Here is a 20,309-nt window from a genome sequence, read left to right on the forward strand (position 1 = left end):
TTTCATATTTTGTTTTATAATTTAAGTTAATTAATTCCTTTACACGTGGAGTGATAATTTGGGTTGATATTTTACGAATTTGATGTAAAAATGAATACACTCAACATGAATACAATACAAATTTAAGAATGTGTTAACTTGAATATGACTTTTTCGTATCGTGTTAACATTGTTGTTAAACATTATTACCCTTATTCTAGGTGAAAAAGTTAGTATGATATTTGGATAGCTTTAATAGCACATTTAATTTATTTGTACTATTTGTATTATACTTCCATTTTGTACTATTGTTGTGCTACGCCTGTACAATTTTATTGTTTTAAAATTATAAATAAGGATTGTTACAAAAAAAATTATAAATAAGGATAAAGTTCTTGTACAATATACATTAAAGACTTTATTTTTATTTTTATTTTTTTCTATTTCTTCATTTTCCCATCATACAAGCTAGGAAAAAAGAGAAACTAAATAATAAAAATAAAATTACAAGGTGATCGGACCAATACAATATGGGCTGATCATATGACCTTCCTCTACACAAATGGCCCAGAACCGCCTTGGGTCAGAGCATCTTGCAATTGAAGCATCTTTAACCCATGAGTCTTCAATGGAACAAGATGGGGGTGTACATGCAAGACACTCTGACGGTCAAGTCAGATTTGGTTCAAGCAGGTTTTATTATGTAGAAGAAGATATGTACTTGGATTAACACATGTATTTATAGTGGAGAGATGACCAGCTTGGGAGATGTCTTTCTTCATGGTGAAAGCATACATCTTTTTTTATTGGTTCTTGTGGGTGGTTGGGAGATAACATTTGCAGAGATGTCTTGGTGCTGAGGTATACTTGGAGATGAAGTATTTAGAAGTAGCTTGCTGTCATGTAGCCTTTAATATTGAGGAGCTCATGTAGCCTTTATTATTGAGGAGCTTTGTTGTCATGAGCTTTGGGAGATGGAGAAGAGGTAGCAGTCTTTGTTGACCAAATCCTTTCTTAATGATGAAGACTTTCAAAGTGGGCCTCTTTTATGTGGGTCTCATATTAATATCCAGATCACAAGGGAACATGGATGGAATAGCCCATTTTCAATAATTTTATAATACGGGATTTCCCCCTAAACTAAATCATAATATATAGTCCAATCCAATTTAATTTTACCTTCATCACGGGTTTGTTTTTGAACCCTGTAAACATAAATTGACCTAAGCACTTTAATTTTGTAATTTTCAGTTTTTAAAATAGTAAATGATAATATTTTTATATTTAAAAATTTAAAAGTTCTTTTTAGTGTAATAATTTAAAAAACTGTCCGTCTACCTCTCAACTAGGGGTGTAAATGGGCTGGGTTGGCCCGACCCAGCCTACAACCCAGTCTACATTAAGCCTGGCTTGGCCCGACCTTTTATAAAAGTAGAGTAGGCTTAGACTTATAAGAAAGCCTTTTAACAAATAGGTCGTAGGCCAATTTTGCCAAGCCTGGCCCAAAGCCTTGTAGGCTGGCCTATTTAATTTATTAAAAATAAAATACTCTTCTTTCCCTTGTCTTGATGGTGGTTTAAAGATTTTTAGATGAATGACATTCTCTTGTAGACTTTATTTCAGCACCCAATAATTGTATTTTTGTTATTTTCCTCATTTCTTTGACTCTATTTCTCTATGATATACATTCTAGAGCTGGAGTATTATGTTGACTCTTTCTTGTTTGTTATTTTTTTCTTATGAGAAGTACTAGTGTATGCATGAATAGAACTTTCTTTGCTCTATACCATTATTTTATTTGCTTAGTATCTACAGTGGGAGGCCTACAAGGCCTGTAGGCCATGTCAGGCTTTCTTATTTTTTAAAATAGGTCGGGTTTGGCCTACAAAAAAAGCCTTTAATAGGCCAGATAGGCTGAATTATTTTTTTTACGTAGGCTTGAGCAATAAAGGTCAAAGCCCGGCCCAACCCAACCCATTTACACCCCTACTCTCAACTTGATCATTATCAAGTTAAATTAATTTAGATCTACATTTTACATATATTTTCAATTTGATACGTTTAACTCAATAATTCTTATTAATCGATTTATTTTTTGTAGAAAGGTTTTATTTAAAGAAAGTTTGTTTTAAAGTAAACAAGTAAGCATGTATTTTGATCTGAACCTATCTCACGTAAGATGAAGGCCCAATCCATGAAAGGCCCAACAACTATCACTTCTAATCTAAGAAAACTCGGCCATCTTCACCTAACAAACGACATCAACAATTCAGTCCATTGCAACTACATGACCTTAGCATCACAGAACTCTATAGCCTCCCTAATAGCCAATGATTAAAGGACAAACATATGCTTCCAACTGCACCTACAAGGTGTAGCCCATCAACAGGCATCCTGCAAGAGTCACCTTTGCGCACTAGCAAGATGCTTAACTACTATATAAATAGAGGCTTGAAATTCAAGTATGATCATCTTTTCCTATCTAGACTATAATATATCACTAATTTACTAACTTGAATGTTGGAATGTCTTGCAGATGCCTCCCTCCTTTCTCCCCTGTCAATACCAAGATTCATCCTTAAACACTCCATCTCGCAGAGTATCTCATTGTAAAGCAAAGCATCTTACAAAAGTCTCATCTCACAGTATCAATATCAACAAAGACTCAGACACCTAGTAGATCAGACTCATACATGTGTGATCCATCTCAATTGTTATTGGACTAATCACTTCTTCTATTAAATTTTAGTAGGTTAACATCATAATGTACTGTAAATCAAATTAAGGGTGGATACACCCTTACTTGATTTAAAGCAAGCTCACATTGGAGGAATATTATCCTTATTTTATTTTATTTTTAAAAAGTAATCTAGCATAACCTCATCATACCCCCAACTCTTTGAACCAAAAAAAGAAGAAGACTAGTTTTTTCTTGTAGGAAAGAAGTGCAAAATTAATCTCAATGCTTCAATCGCATTATAACATAGCAGTTTGAAATTTGAATTATAATTTTTTTTATATATACTTTTTTAAAATTGTTGGAGAATATATCACATTCCATTCTACTCGGAATACTCCCTCACAAACAAACTAAACATAATTTAATTTAGCTTGGTCGTGAAAAGGAAAGGGTATCGGTTTGATCCTCTCATGCCACCTTTGGGAAGGATTTAAATATCTTCATCCCTGACCCGCCTAGCACTCTGAATTAGTCCCATAACCGGCTCAAAGAATCGAAGCTTATGGAAATACCGGGTGGAGCCAACTTGCCTCAAAGAGGTAATTAGTGTTGGGTTAGCTAAAATAAAAATGAATAATAAGCGTCAACTTTACTATCAACACAAGTTTATCTTGCAAGCTCCCTTGCAATACAATCTCTTTTGCACTATTACTCTCATGTTATTATAAATTGGGAAAGTTCAAAAATTCTCCTGTGCTATTGCTTTGAATCACTTACATCCCTATGCTTTTTTTTAATCACTTAATCTTCTGTAGTTTTTTTCCATCCACCCCCTTCTCAACACTGTTAGAAACTTGACTAAATATACTTGATGCTATTGCTTTGAATCACTTACATTCCTATGCTTTTTTTAAACACTTAATCTTCTGTAGTTTTTTTCCATCCACCCCCTTCTCAACACTGTTAGAAACTTGACTAAATATACCTGATTTTCCCTTCTTAATTGAAGAAAATAAAGTGATAAAAAAGTAAAATAAAGTAAATAAAAAAGAAAAAAAACCAAATGTTATGAAAACTTAGAATACTTAATAAAAGACCAAAAGAAAAAAAGATCAAATGTGTCTAAATAAAAAAATAAAAAAAATAAGACAAAAGGTGTTAAAAATCACAATAGTGAAAGAAAAACTAAAATAAAAAAATAAAAAAGTCTAAATGAAATAATATTTACTTAATACAAAAAATAGAACAAAAAATTAAGATAAAAAAATAGAACAAAAAGAAATAACAGTTATGAATTTTCAATATATTTGGTTTTTATTTTTTATCTTTGATCTATTTTATTCTTTTTATTTTGATACGTTTGATATTTTATTCTCTCTCTTTTTAACTTTTTTTACGAAAATCTTTAATAGATGGGATGATACAAGGCTTAAAAAGAAGAAGAAGAAAATCAGATTAAAATAGACCAAAAAGTGAAAAAAATTAAAAATATATAAAAAAGTCCAAACATATCTAATAAAAAAGAATAAAATAGATTAAGGACAAAAAATAAAAAATAAAAGAAAAATAAAACTAAATATATTGAAAACTCATAATTGTGATTTCTTTTTGTTTCATTTGTTTTTAATTTTATTTTTATCTTAATTTTTTCTTCTATTTTTGGTCTTTAGTATTTCTTTTTTCATTTAGACTAATTTTTTTTAATTTTAATATTTTCTTTCATTATTGTGATTTTTAACATATTTTTGACCTTATTTTTTCTTCTATTTTTTTATTTATTATTTTTTTAATTTAGTCTTTTATTAAATGTTCAAAGTTGTCATAATATTTGATCTTATTTTTTTAGCACTTTATTTTCTTTTTTTAATAAGGGTAAAACATGTATACTTAGGGCTCGTTTGATGGACATGATAGATAAGAACGAATAGGATAAGAGAGTTGGATAAGGGTAGGATATGATATGGAGCTGATAAGCTGATATCATATCATGTGTTTGATGAGCACCTGATTAGCAATATGATAAGATTATGTTATCCTATTGTGTGTTTGAAACGAACCAGATATCATCAAGATATGATACAAATATACTAAAATACCCTTTTTAACATAATGTCATATAATTTATCAAAACTTAATTTTTAAATTTTTTAAATGTATTTATACAATTCTAACAAAATGTGACCTATAATATTCTTTTCAATCACTCTACTGAACCACTTTCTCTCTCTCATGAATCAGTTACCTCCATGAAAGGCTTAACATTTTGCTTCAGATCGAAGTGACCTCGCGCGTGCACACTAGAAACCGAACACCTCGATTCGCTTGGACTGCCACGCGTCCGTCGTGGGAGGTCTGATCGGCAGCTTCGACGAGAAAATGGGTGCAAAATCCACTACGAGGATGTTGAACCCAACACCGACGACCGGGTCATACTGGTCATCGGGTCTGTGTCGACCCGAAAAGGGATTACATTTAGTGTTGGGGTTCTTGTGGAGAAACAAGGTAGCATGGAGATATATTGGGTATCCAATATTGGTATCCTATCTTGTTGAATCTTAACCCAGCTCCTCCCATAGGATAAGAAATCATGTATTGGATAGGATAAAATGAGACAATAGGATAAGTTAATCATATCCTATTGACCCACCAAACAAAAGATAAAAGTAGGATATGATAAGTTATCCTATCTTATCTTCTTTATCAGGTGCTACAAACAGGCCCTTAGTTAAGTTCCTAACAGGTTAAGGGTATTGGATTAGGATTTTAAAAGACTTTTTTGAGATAAATTTTTTTATAGTTTTTAAAAGACTCTTTAGAATTGGAGAGACTTTAAAGACTTTTTCAACAGACTTTTTTTACAATCAAGATTTCATAAGATTGGATTTTAATAGAATTTATAAGATTTGAAAGTACAATATAGATTTATAAGATTTTAAAAAACCATATGAATTTTCAACAAACATTCAAAAGTACAAGAGTCAATAAAAAAATAACAAAGAAATGCAATGAAATTTATAAAAAAGTAAAACCTAATATAATTTTCTTAATCAGTAAAACATAATATAATTTTTAACAAACATTCAAAATTACTAAGTAACAGCTCTTCACATATCTAAAGTTATACTAGTCCTCCACACATTAATATTTTCTCGTTCATGCTCTTGGGTTTGACCAACGAGTTGAAAATTATCTTCTTCATTTGGTATCAAAGCTATGCCTATATGATTATAAGACCCAATTTTTTTAATTATTAAAATAGTTCTAAATTTGCATATAAAACCTAAAGTTCATGATTAAATTTCATTTGGAACTTTTTACAATTGATCTTGAAAACCTTGGGGTTTTTGTTCTACGTGATGAGAGTTTTCTAATCATATATCATATGCATATTTTCATTGAATATTCGAAGATAATTTTGAATCTAAATTTATGGGTTTTATCACATGAAAATTTAGAAAAAATTTCAAATTTTTTTCAATCGATACATTAAAACCTTAAATTTCTCTGGGCTTTTGAAAAATAAGTTTTCAATTATCTATTGACATAAAAATTATTTGAAATCGTTTCCTATGGAGAAGGAATTTCGTTCATAAATATATTATCACGAAATATAGGGTTCATATTATGAAAGTTTCAATCTTTCTTTAAATTGATATTATTTCATTGATATAAAACGAAAATTGGTTTGAGGGTTTTAGTTCTCCTGATATTTTTTCACTGTTTTATGTTGTTTTTAATACAAAAATCACACCTTTTTGTGTCCAAAAAACCGCGATCCTTAGCTTGAAAAATCATATTTTAAGCTTCCAAAATTTCTCAAAAATATATTGTTTTTGAGATAAATTGTATTAAAATCTCGATGGTTTGTTGTTTCTGAGTTGTTTTGTGATAAAAATTGCTCAAAATATAGTATTTTTGAGTTTTGACGAAGCTCCCATGACGAAACTCGATTTTAAGTCGGTCAACCTGCCAAAGGAAGAAGAAAATACTGCAATAGATCACACTACTAAAAAAGTACTTTTTTTCGACGGAAAAATTCTGTCGAAAATGGTATAAATTCCGTCGAAAACGTTTTCGACGGAATTCAAGTCGTCGAATTTTCCTTCGTTGATAATCCATTTTTAGACGAAAATTTCGACGAAATTTATTTCCGTAGAAAAATTTCAACAGAATTTAATTCCGTGAAAAATTTTCGACGGAATTTATATCCGTTGAAAGTTTTCGACGGAATTTATTTCTGTGAAATTTTTTTCACAGAAAATCAATGGAATTTCGTCGAAAATTATTGTGATTTTCGACGGAAAATGGATTCCGTTGAAAATTTTCGACGGAAACTCGGGAGTTACCCGGTAGTCACTGAAACCTGGCCGGGTTTTGGGGGTCAGAGGGGTCGATATGCATATAGGGTCCAACTTGTAACCCCAACCCTCAGAGCGGAGAGGTCAGGATTGACCCGGGTCAACTCGGAGGGTGGAGCGGAGTTTTAAAACACTGGGTGGGATGCGTGATACTAAGCTAGTGAATAGACTTGCGCCTAGAGTAGAAATGAAATTCTTGGTGACGGTTGGACTTATCCATAAAACAAACAAAATAAAATAAATGAATATTTAAATGAGTAGGAAGAACAAGAGTCTAGAATTCAGTGATTAGTAATGAAAGAAAAAAAAACTGAGTAGATATTCTAATCGGTTTGGTTGTTAATTGGTTTCGGGATAGAAGACTTTCAACTTCTTCTAAAAATAATACTTAAAAGAATTAAACACATACTCATTTCTTTGCTGCCAGTTAAACTACGATTATTTGCTAAAACTGAGTGTATGTTAACCTGGCGTGCCAAGTGTGTCATTTAATTTTATTGGTTATTTTTATTATTTTTTAAATTTTTATTTAAATTAAATCATTTACTTATGTTGTAGCTTTTTATTTATATAAATAATGTATTAATTAAAAAAGAAATATTTGTCATATTAATTGTTTCTTGTAATACAAAAAAATGACGGAATCCAATAAGAAAAAGAGAAGCAAAAAGTTTCATCTACTTTTATGTGTATATGAGATAATTTTATCTCATATCACATGAGAAATATATTTTTCATAAAAATATATTAATAGATAATTGAAATAGCAATTTAACATCACTCCTGCAAATGGACTGCGCTCTTTTTCCTAAATATTTTGGTTTTTTTAAGTGAACTTGTTTATTCATGCAATATAAATAAAAAATGATTTCATTACTAGATTAAAGATATTGTCTATTTAAATTATGAATCTTAAACGAGAATAAATAAATTAACCTCAAACACGGGCCAGTATGCGGAACACTACTCAAATTTTTACTGGGGCTAGGTAAGTTAAAGTATTAATTGAAATGATATTTTTTAAGAAGAGCTCTTGTTACAAAAAAATATTATTATAATAAATAAAAAATTAAAATAACTTATCCTAATAACAAACTATTTCATCTTTTCTCTTTTAAAATCCTCAAAACACTTTTATATAATTACCAAACATAGAATATCTGAAAACATGTTAAGAGAAGAAATAAATATATATATATATATATGTGTATATATATATATATATATATATATATATATATATATATATATATATATATATATAAACCTATATATTTTTATGTGTATATTTTATCTTCCTATGATTCTTTTGCAAAACACAAATGTTCTTTAATGAATTTAACCAGTGGGCAGGGGCACCTCTCATGTGTGATTAGGTTAGATGGTACGGCATGAGCCATCTCCTTGCCACTCTCGCCCCCATAACTCACACTCACTCCCCATTTGGCCATCTCAATTTTATTTTTATTTTTATTTTGAGAATCTGCTCTTAATATTTCACTTTCTTCTTCAATTTTCCTCCCAAGTCCTTCGTCGTCTAAATAAACATTATGTTAGTAACGAAATTAATATTTATTTGTATTAAATAGTACCTTAATAGTTAACACTTGCCCTTAATTGGTCTTTTGCAAAATGCTACTCGTCTTTTTTTTTTTTCTCATACATAATGCAACTCATCTTTAATAGTTTAAACAAGTATCATGAACATGGTATTTAATTTAAAATACACCATCATAATAATTATACCTCTACTTTCTTAAGTGGTTTGATATTTCATCTTTTTAATCAAACCGACATTAGCTTTTGCGAAAAAGCTTTTTAATAAATTGTTTAACCAAATCTCTTTAAAACCTATCAATTCAAATAGAGGGGTGAATAGAATTCTTTGTGGGATAGAGTATAATTCGAGATGTAGAATTTGGCATCCACAGTTCAGTGAAATGAAAAAGCTCCCGTCTACCCTTTTGAGAAAAAAATTGTGTATTTTAGGGTTAACACATGCATTTAGAAAAAAATTTGGCGTCACATTGTGCAGTCTATTTAATCCCCCCACCCCTCCATTCACTCTTCACACCTCTTCTCTCTCTTCACACCTCTTCTTCTCTCACTCTTCATATCTATTCCCTTTGTATTTGAATTTTATTTCTACTATTTAAGAATGAGCTTACGTCCTGATTTTGTTCGTGTTGTGTTATATTACAATGGTAGAAAGGTAGAAGGTCGACGAGGTGTCATCTTTGAAGGTGAAAAAAGGCCGACACGTATCGAACGCAATGCAACCATTGGCGAACTGCATCAGAAAATTTGGCAGAAGCTAAGTCTTCAAAGCAATCAATGTATCACTCAGAACACGATAAGATTATGGCAATGTGATAAATACATTAGTTTGCAAGTGGTTGACGATAAAGACTTGGAGATGACAATGGAAGAATTTTTCAACCAGTCAAGGACAGATTTTCTGGAGTTGTATATCGACATTGCCGCAACCGAGAATGTTCCCTTACCGGTGAGGTCAGTTGATTTAAATTATGCCCGTCTTCCATCTTTGTCTGCCGCTCATGCGTCTCCAGTTGGTAACTATTCTGAGGGAGATGAAAATGATCCAACTTGGGAAATGCACAACGACGACGACGACGATGATGAAAATATCGCAATGGAATAACGTCTTCTGGCGGAGGGTGCTAGTGCTTCCGAAGGAGATGAAGGTGCCGAAATGGGTGCGTCTCAAATCTCATTATTCCATCAACCAGTGGTCGCGCAAATGACGTAGTTGCATGACGTTGCGTCTGCCCCATTAGGGAGTCATCATGAAGGTAATTGAAATAATGTGTATATAGTTGAGTACATACCTGATTTACTACCTGAATTAGGAAGTTTGTATTAATAAGTTACAATCCGCAATTGCAGTTGACGAAGCTGTTATTCCTTTTTGGCAAGGAATCCACATTATTCCTACATTGATTGGAGTTATCAAGCAAACAAGAATCTTGCGCTGACGGTACGGTCTCAGAATCGGGTTCAATACAAGGTTCGTGGCAACTGGGCGACAATTTATTTGTCAATCAAGAATTTGCAACAACAAAAAAATGTCCAAATGGCACTTAAGCACCTCCTCATTAGGGAGCATCAAGAAGCAATTGTAATTGAGAGCACGCCTGCAAAGTTATCCATGAAATGTTGTGCGTATGATAAGGGTTTCCCGTGGCGCGTTAGGGCCATGAAACCAGTGTTTGGTGAAAATTGGAAGATTACGAGATGGGGTGGAAAACACAATTGTTTGAATGAGCACATTTCGCAGGGACATAGACAACTCGATGCAGACGTTATTGCAGATCTCGTCATAGGTACATATTTATTTACCGTAATGACATGTCAACGTTTACGTACTGCTGTGTAATTAAATTTGTGAGCTATTATCGAGTCTGGGTCCTCTTCAATGCAGGAATGATAAAGGAAGAACCATCTGTGTCAATCTCTTTGGTGCAAGAAAGGATAACCGCTAAATATGGCTTTAAAGTTTCCTACAGAAAGGTGTGGTATGCGAAGCAGAAAGCGATCGCAATTATGTACGGTGATTAGGAGGAATCGTACGCTTTTTTGCCAAGGTGGTGCGAATACATGCTGCGCTTTTCTCCAAGTTCATTTTATAATATCCAAACAAATGATCTTTATGCAGAGCAGAGCTTAGTTACTGGAAAGAAGGAGTTTCATCGCATATTTTGGACGTTTAGACAGTGTTGTGAGGCATTCAAATTTGCCAAACCCGTTATTCAAATTGATGGAACACATTTATATGGGAAGTACAAAGGAAAATTGTTGGTGGCCACAGCCCAAGATGGTAATGATGAATGTTTACCGATTGCTTTTGCCATCGTTGAAGGCGAGACCTTGGATGCATGGAACTATTTTCTTGTTAATATTCGTGCTCATGTTACTGACATGTCAAACATATGTTTGATCTCCGATCGGCATCGTAGCATAATATCTGCTGTGGAGAATAACCCTAATTGGCAGCCACCAAATGCATATCACGTCTTTTGTATTCGTCATATTGCAAGCAACTTCAATCAAAAATTTCGGAATGAAGGTTTAAAGCAGATGTTAAAGAATTTAGGTATACTCATTGACACGATGCATATTTATGTCATTCCATTATGTTTATCAATTTATGTTTAATTTGTGGATGTCCATTATGTACAGGTTATACTCCGGCCATCGTTGATTTTGAGAGGAATCTTGCGAGCCATAATCGGGACAGGCTCAGCAGCAACTCGCTCACGTGTACGTCCTAATCCTTGTCCCTCAACTCGCTTACGAGGAACATCCAAGGACAACTGTGGATCTGGCTGTGTCTGGACTGCTGGTGCCTCAGCTCCAGGCTCATCAACTCGTGAATTCTCACGAAAGATACCAATAAGCTTGCCAATCTCCTCATGAATAAACTCAATGCCGACTCGAGAAAATTCATCCGCAGATGATGCATGATACAACATCTCTAGACCGTCAATCTGTATAAAAAAATGTGTTAGTAATGTCATAAATATGAATGTGTACACAAATTTTAGAAACTCACAATTCGTCCCAACTTTGTTGCCCTCCGAGAGATGTATCTTTTTCCCCTCCCTCTGTACCACTCCATGTACGCATGATTAGGTGACATCAACCCTAGTAATGGAGGGGGCACACCAATATGATTCACCCTGGCCTGCCATCTCGCTATATATCCACTAAGCTTACGCCTCCAATTCTCTTCAACCTTTCCCCGTAGAGTATGATCATGTATCGCTCTCAACTTTCTGCTCACATCAGGGATGGGTTGATCAAGTCCAAACTGCCGCATGCACCTATCCGGCTGACATGCCTCGACAGTGTGGAAGTAAATAAGGGGACTGATAGCAAGCCAGAGATACTTCTAGTGTTCCTTCACGTCCAGCCACTCATAATCGATATATGGTAGCCATACCACCTACACACAAAATGAAATTTGTATATAAGGAGTTGGAAATTAATATACATGCATGATAAAATAACAACAAACTAAATATGGACCACCTTACCTCATCTCTACAAAGTGTATCCAAGGTAGCCCGATAATGAGTGACCTCATGAGGTTTAAACTTTGCTATTGTATTAAACCTGTCATCAGAAACATACATCAGCAATCATAATCAAGAAGTATACAGATAGTATATTTGATAAATCATTATCGAAATGAAATAAGATTAACTAAGCATACCGGCATCCATAATGCGTGCCCGGCTCTGGATGAGGAGGAAGCGCAGAGCAATGGGTGGGAATCGTATCCATGCCCAGATTTGAAGGAGAATATGGCAACCACCCATGTCAGATCGATCGACATCTGTCAATTCACACAAATTCCTGAAAAGGTGTGACAGAACCGCAGATCCCCAGCTATATCGGCCAATATCATCAAATCCTCCCCCAAGCAACGGGACTAGCCGACAACCGAAATTGCTGCCTCCAGACTTGTCCGCCAGCAACAGAGAACCAAGCATCCTGGCAATGTGCGCCTTTGTGAAGTAGATCTCGGCAGCATGATCCCCTTCATGATCAGTCCACCTGGTATATAACCGATCTAAGTATGAGATACGCACGTCGCCTGAATGATGGAACTTATTTGGCTGTGGAACCGCGCCAAATACAGCCCCACAAACAGCGGGCCAATCCTCAGAGGTGGATCCAGTGACGACATCCCCGTCAGTAGGAAACCCCAATATGCCTGCTACATCTTGCAAGGTGATAGTCATTTAACCTTGGGTCATGTGGAAAGTATGTGTCTCTAGTCTCCACCTCTCGACCAGAGCACTAATTAAAGGGGCATCGATCTGTGATAAAATATACAATCAGAGCGTGTTAACGAATAATAACATAAATACAAAAAACATAAATTGCATACCTGAATATGTTGCATCTGGGCAACATGTATGAATCCGGCCTGTGTCAGGTAGTCTGCGACAACCTCTGGGATAACGCCTATAGGTGGCCTCCCAGATGGCTTCCCACGTCTAGTCTTTATTTTCCTTACATGCTCTGTATTCCATACTCGCTATGAAATATGAGCTTTCTGCGTCCTCTTACGAAGGACCTCCCATCTGTACGGCCCCCGGTATGATGTACATGCTGGCATCAGTAGGCTCTATATCCGACGCAAAACCCGATGAAGATGATGACTCAGCCATTACCCTCAACTATATAATATAAAACAACATTTACATTAATCACATGTAATGCCCCATTTTATTTACAAATTAATTAAGCAATGACATAATTTATTATCAAAAAATTTAAGCATATGCGTCATTTTCATTACTACAATCAAAATTAATGAAATAATGTTAATACGTAGTACAGTAATTTATTTGTAATTAAATAATAAAAATACATTGGACAAAAGTAATATAATACTTACATAATACTTAACCCTAGGTCACTAATAACTTCATAAATATGTACTAATCATCACACCTAAATGACTACAAAATTATGAATAAACTCCCACATTAATAATATCATACATACAAAATTTACGAAGTCGCTATCACTATTTACTAAATCACTAATTAATACGTTGAACCCTAATGCATAATTAAATATTAATAATATGAGCTACGTAACAAAAAAAGGGAAGTATCATTACAACATTCATAGCATTGCACAAAATTTCTAAGTGACTATCCTAATGTTCTCAGTCTATATACGATCAATCCTAACATGCATTACTAACTACCACCGTAATTTAAACGTATACAGAGGAAGTATTACGACCTTACCTAAGTCGGCAGAGCTTCGCTAAGAACGGTGGTTAGAGAGGTTAGAGAGAGGTTGGAGAGTGGGGAATGAGTGAGGAGTGAAAAGGAAAGTGGGGGTATTTATAGTATTGCACAATATGACGACCCTTTTGGGCGTCACATGTGACGCCCCATTGGGGCGTCTTCTCCTTCATGAGAGACGCCGCAATGGGGCGTCACATGTGACGCCCAAAAGGGACGTCACATTGTGCAATACATCTGTAAATACTCCCCAAACTGCAATAAATGCGTAATTATTTAATTAAATTGCAATAAATAAATTTTTTTGCCAAAGAATCATAGGAAGATAACATATACACATAAAAATATATAGGTTTATATATATATATATATATATATATATATATTTATTTATTTATTTCTTCTCTTAACATGTTTTCACATATTCTATGTTTGGTAATTATATACAAGTGTTTTGAGGATTTTAAAAGAGAAAAGATGAAATAATTTGTTATTAGGATAAGTTATTTTAATTTTTAATTTTTTTATTTATTATAATAATCTTTTTTTGTAATAAGAGCTCTTCTTAAAAAATATCATTTAAATTAATACTTTAACTTACCTAGCTCCAGTAAAAATTTGGGATGAAGTAGTGTTGCGCATACTGCCCCCGTGTTTGAGGTTAATTTATTTATTCTCGTTTAAGATTCATAATTTAAATAGATAGTATCTTTAATCTAGTAATGAAATCATTTTTTATTTATATTGCATGAATAAACAAGTTCACTTAAAAAAACCAAAATATTTAGGAAAAAGAGCGCAGTCCATTTGCAGGAGTAATGTTAAATTGCTATTTCAATTATCTATTAATATATTTTTATGAAAAAAATATTTCTCATGTGATACGAGATAAAATTATCTCATATACACATAAAAGTAGATGAAACTTTTTGCTTCTCTTTTTCTTAGTGGATTCCGTCATTTTTTTTGGATTACATGAAACAATTAATATGACAAATATTTCTTTTTTAATTAATACATTATTTATATAAATAAAAAAGCTACAACATAAGCAAATAAGATTTAATTTAAAAAATAATAAGAATAATCAATAAAATTAAATGACACACTTAGCACGCCAGGTTAACACTTAATACACTCAGTTTTAGTAAATAATCGTAGTTTAACTGGCATCAAAGAAATGAGTATGTGTTTACTTCTTTTGAGTACTATTTTTAGAAGTTGAAAGTTTTATATCCCGAAACCAATTAATCACCAAAACGATTAGAATATCTACTCAGTTTTTTTTTTCTTTCATTACTAGTCACTGAATTCAAGACTCTAGTTCTTCCTACTCAGTTTTTTTTTCTTTCATTACTAGTCACTGAATTCAAGACTCTAGTTCTTCCTACTCATTTAAATATTCATTTATTTTAGAGTAAACACCCTTTTTGGTCCCTGAAAATATCTACAAAATCTTTTTTAGTCCTTGGCAATAAAAAAGGACCAAATTGGTCCCTAAAATTATGACAAAAGGGCCACGTTAGTCCTTATGTCAACTCCTTCGTCACTAACGTGGCCCTTTTTACATACTGTTAGGGATTAATTTGATCTTTTTTTATTGCCAGGGACTAAAAATGATTTCGTAAATATTGTCAGGGATAAAAAATGATGTTTACTCTTTATTTTAATTTTTTTGTTTTATGGATAAGTCCAACCATCCAAGAATTCCATCTCTACTCTAGCGCAAGTCTATTCACTAGCTTAGTATCACGCATCCCACCACTTTCCCCCTCTCTCTCTGATTGTGTGTCCTATTTGTATTACTGGCCACCTACAAAGCACGGATATGTTAATTTTTAAAATGTACGTGTCCGACACGTGTCGGACACCGATACGCTCGGACACGCATCCGACACGCGGTCAATATTTTGGGACATGTTGACTATTTGGACACGCGACTTTGACCTATCCGACACAGTCAAAGGGTATAAATGTAAAATCTTCAAAAAAATTTAAAAAAAGAAAAAAAGAAACAGACAGTAAACACAAAGCACTGATGGCGGTGAGGATGCAAGAGGCGAAGAAGTGGTCGAAGAGGCGAAGAGGTGGTCGAAGAGCCTGGCGAAGAGGAAGATGGCTAGCACGATGAGCAAGGATCTGATCTGTTGTGTGTGAGTACACCAAGTCTAGTAGTGGTGAGCATGAGGTGGCGTCGGCGGTGGATGCTTGAGGAAGAGGAATAGGGAAACAGAGACGAGGATATGGGAGTGGAGGTTAGAGATCTGGGAGGTGGAGTGGAGGCTTGCCGTTTCGTACAAAAAGAAAGTTGATACTGCGAAATGGGTAAGGAAGGAGGGATGATAAGCTTCTCACATGGGTTCAACTTTTAATATTTTATTATTTGGTTACTTTACACGTGAAAGTTCTTCTGAAGAAAAAGAAAGTGGTTGGTACTTTGTACCCAAAAAACAAAAAAAAGAAGAAATGGTTCCAGAATAGAAATATGCTCCGTTTTATTAAATAAGTGAAATTTTAAAGATTGAATCAAAAATCAAAAGAATAAAAAATATAAAAATATTTGATTGGTTATATAATGTTTTATTATTTTTCTTTATATTTGAGTTATGAAATTTTTTTGGTTACCTATATGACTTATTATAGATTGTTATATGTATTACATGTAAACTATATTATATATTTTAAAAATATTATTTAATATTAAAACGTGTCCTAACGTGTCGAAATATGACATTTTTTAAAATTTACGGGTCAACGTGTCATGTCCCGTGTTCCGTATCCGTACATCATAGCTGTCAGAGCCCCCATCCCCAGACGCATTACGCAGTACTACACTGTGTCACATTTTCTGCGTTCCCCAATAGTTTTTACTTTTTACTTTGCTTCTTTCTTTCACTTTTTTGTGTGTGTGGATAAACCAGCTTCTTTCTTTCTCTTACTCAACACAAAACACACACACTATTTAATTATAATTTATTACAAATTTAAAGGTATACCGTATTACAATTCAAAAGTAACTGTAACTTAAAAGTAATTACAATTTATTACAGTGCCCTTTCTCTTGCTAAAACCCTCCATATTTCCCTGAACAGGCCCTGCAGAAAAAATCCTATTAATGGTAACAAGAGTTTTCTTTTCAGTTTTCACTCACAGATTCAAAACTGGAAAGGATCGTAGATTCAAAATCCTATTACCGAACGGGACAAGTGTGGAACTCATATTGCGGGATCCTCAACAGGAAATGAGTTTCGGGGATTTTATACGCTTGGTAAAAGTCAAGTACATGGAATTTCAGAAAGATATCCATGGTGAATCAATGAGGAAGAAAAGGGATATTAACTGGAAGGGTGGTGCTCTGTTTCTTCAGGATGCCACTGATCGGAAGATTAGCAATGTTATTAAATTGAAAAAATATAAGCCTTCCAAGTGGCATATTTTACGCCTTCATGTTAGTATAACCTAATGATCCTGCTCTGTTCTGTTTCTGAGCAATTGCTGTTGTTGGTTTTTTAAAAAAAGTAAAAGTAAAAATAAAAATATTCTAGTATATTTTGTTTTTCTTTAATTTTGAGTTTGGTTTTATTCCTTTGCTTACTTGTTGAAGCTTTATTTATTTATTATTTATTTTTTGTTTGTTTGTATTTCTTCTGAGTCAGGATGGGAGTAGTGATGTTGCTAAATCTTTCGAGGTTCGGATTCTCTATTGATTTTTTTTGTACCTGCTGTTAATCTTTTGGTTTTTATTATGTGATCAGGGTATGATTTTGATTGTTGGAAAATCTTGCGGGTTTGTTTCCATGATGCCATAATGATTGTGTTTGAAATGTAGAATATGTGGGATTTGACGCCAGATACTGATCTGCTACTGGAGCTTCCTGAAGAATATACTTTTGAAACAGCTCTTGCAGACTTGATTGTGAGCTTATTAACAAAACACACAGTACAATCTCATTTTTTTCCAAGTTTTTTGTACATCTAGACACTAACACTACTATTAATTTATCAGGATAATTCCTTGCAAGCAGTGTGGTCCAATAAGGAAAATGACAGGAAGCTAATCAGGTATGACATCAATGTGATAATATACTGTCTTTTTAGTCCCTTACGTGGAATTTTGGAAACAAAAAAAGAATGTACTGTCTTCCATTAATTTAGTCTTGTTTTATAGAAGCAACTCAGAAGAAGTTCAGGGACCATGAAGTAGAATTTATTTTTAATATGGATAATTGATCTGAAATCAATACATATATCTTTTGACAATCTGATAATCATCTGTTTTGAATTAATATTATCATTGTCCAAGTAGTCTATAAGGACCTCAGTGTACCTACAGCAGTGACTATTCGAAACTCTGCCGGAAATCCACAGCTTATTGTGAACATTATGTATATTTCATATTTAAGTTATTTGATTATTTAATGATCATTCAGTGCCTTTGGTTTTGACATAAACTATTTTCAATTCGTGTGATTTTTATAGTTTTTCAGTATTTTAAAATTACATTGTTAATTTTAATTGTCTCTTGTGTAATGTTGGTTGGTTTCTTATACCTGTGCTCAATGATCACTTGTTGATGTGTTTTTTATGATTTGCAGAGTAAATTTGGCTGAAGATAAGATTTCAATTTTTGACAATGGCCCAGGGATGGATGACACTGATGAGAATTCCCTAGTGAAGTGGTATATATCTGGTTGTAGTTTATTTCATGAATTTTTGAAAGTTGCCAATTACATGCTGATATTATATCATTTGAATATAGGTCAAACATTAACTTTCTTTCAAAGGGCATTTGATATATTTAATATTTAAAATCTGAATATTTGCAGGACTTGTTTGTCAGCTGAATGCAAAACCAAGAATTAACATTATTTTTTGCTAGGATTTAATTTTTATTCACTTCCATTGCATGTGAAAAAACTTAGTTACTTTACTGATTTGTCATTCTTGCTTAATGATAGTTTAATAAGTTTACACTGATAGTTGATCAAATTTAAACTCTTTTTTCTATGTTGAGGGCCAAAAGGATTCAAATCTAGGTGTCTGGAATATAATTTCAGTTAAAAGGTTTAGGGGTTTCAATTTAGTCTGGTTTGATAACCCGAAGATTTGGAGGTAAAGTACAGGTTAAAAGTGAATGAATTGCTCGTAGATATTTATATGTGAAGCAATTTTCAGTTGGAAGGTTCCTTGGCATGTTTTGCTGCGAGTTTCATAGCTATTGCTTTGGATATATACCAATCAAATATTCATCCATGTTTTGAAAGCAAAAATTCTTCAAAAATTCTAAAATTGCAATTCTACTGACACATTATAGTAGTTTCCTAAATTACACCCAGTTTTCAAACATTGCTATCTTTTGATCTTAATAAATGACTATTTGACTAAATTTGTACTTCCATCTGAAAATTTAAATCACATTTGACGGGTGAGAATCTAGTCATCACGATTCAGGACTTGTATTAGCTGAACATTCCACTGTCTTCTCTTGATTTTAGATTCCTCTCACCCTTTTGTGCAGGGGAAAGATGGGTGCTTCACTTCACAAATCGTCAAAATCAAAGGCCATTGGAGGAAAACCTCCATATTTAATGGTGTTGTTAATTTTCTGTACATTTTTTTTCTTCAATTTTTGTTTTTCTTGTTCTGACAAGCATTCACAATGCAAGTGTTTTTAGGCTAGAAGAGCTTTCCTTCATAAATCATGTTTTGGTAACTGGAATTATTTCCTTTATATAAACTTTTGGAGAATACTTTGCTGTATGTGATGATTATGCACATTGAAGCATCAAAATGTTAATCATAATGATTGTCTTTTTTTGGGATTATGCAGCCTTACTTTGGTATGTTTGGATATGGTGGACCCATAGCATCTATGCATTTGGGGAGGTACGATTTCCTTTAAAAAATCTCCATTATCTAGTTCTGTTTCAAGTACATTCTCAAAATGTATATCTTTATCACTCCCTCTCTCTTATTTATGTTATTTAACATTACAGGCGTGCTTTAGTCTCTTCCAAAACAAAACATGTCAAGAAAGTCTACATGTTGTTTCTTGAGAGAGAAGCTTTGTTAAGTGCATCTAGCTCTAAAATGACATGGAAGGTATGTATGTTTTCCTAGCAATGCAATGCATTTGGCGCCTTCATTTCTTCTCTTATTTTTCTGTGCTCTCAACAGACAGTAGCATGTTACTTTTACTAAACATTTTTTTTTTGTCATTCAGACTGATGGTGGCATCAGGGATCCCTCAGAGGATGAAATCAGGGACTCTGATGGAAGCTTTACAAGGGTATATATCATCTATCATCTTTTACTTATTGACGTCCTCTTATTCATTTTCACCATTGTGGATTTGACGTTTGTCTTTAACCACTTAATCATATAATACTTGTAAAGAACCTTGGGATAAACCACTGCAAAAGCTAGCTCTAAGGGTGGGAGTGTCCAAGACCTTATAAACTCCACATTAGTTGCACATACAACCAATGTGGGACTATATAT

At 33.3% G+C, this 20,309-nt stretch overlaps 1 protein-coding gene across 1 annotated transcript; it reads left to right on the top strand.

The window, feature by feature from the left end:
* The first annotated feature begins 10,234 nt into the window (after positions 1-10,234).
* Positions 10,235-11,193, top strand: LOC133307877 (uncharacterized). Its single transcript, XM_061508431.1, has 3 exons — positions 10,235-10,361; positions 10,460-10,588; positions 10,694-11,193. The coding sequence occupies exons 1-3, from the start codon at positions 10,235-10,237 to the stop codon at positions 11,191-11,193; spliced, it is 756 nt and encodes a 251-aa protein (XP_061364415.1).
* The last annotated feature ends 9,116 nt before the right edge of the window (positions 11,194-20,309 follow it).

This window comes from Gastrolobium bilobum, unplaced genomic scaffold, assembly GCF_033153095.1.
Source record: "Gastrolobium bilobum isolate Gb01-03AN ecotype WA unplaced genomic scaffold, APGP_CSIRO_Gbil_v1 utg755, whole genome shotgun sequence".
Classification (NCBI taxonomy): Eukaryota; Viridiplantae; Streptophyta; class Magnoliopsida; order Fabales; family Fabaceae; genus Gastrolobium; species Gastrolobium bilobum.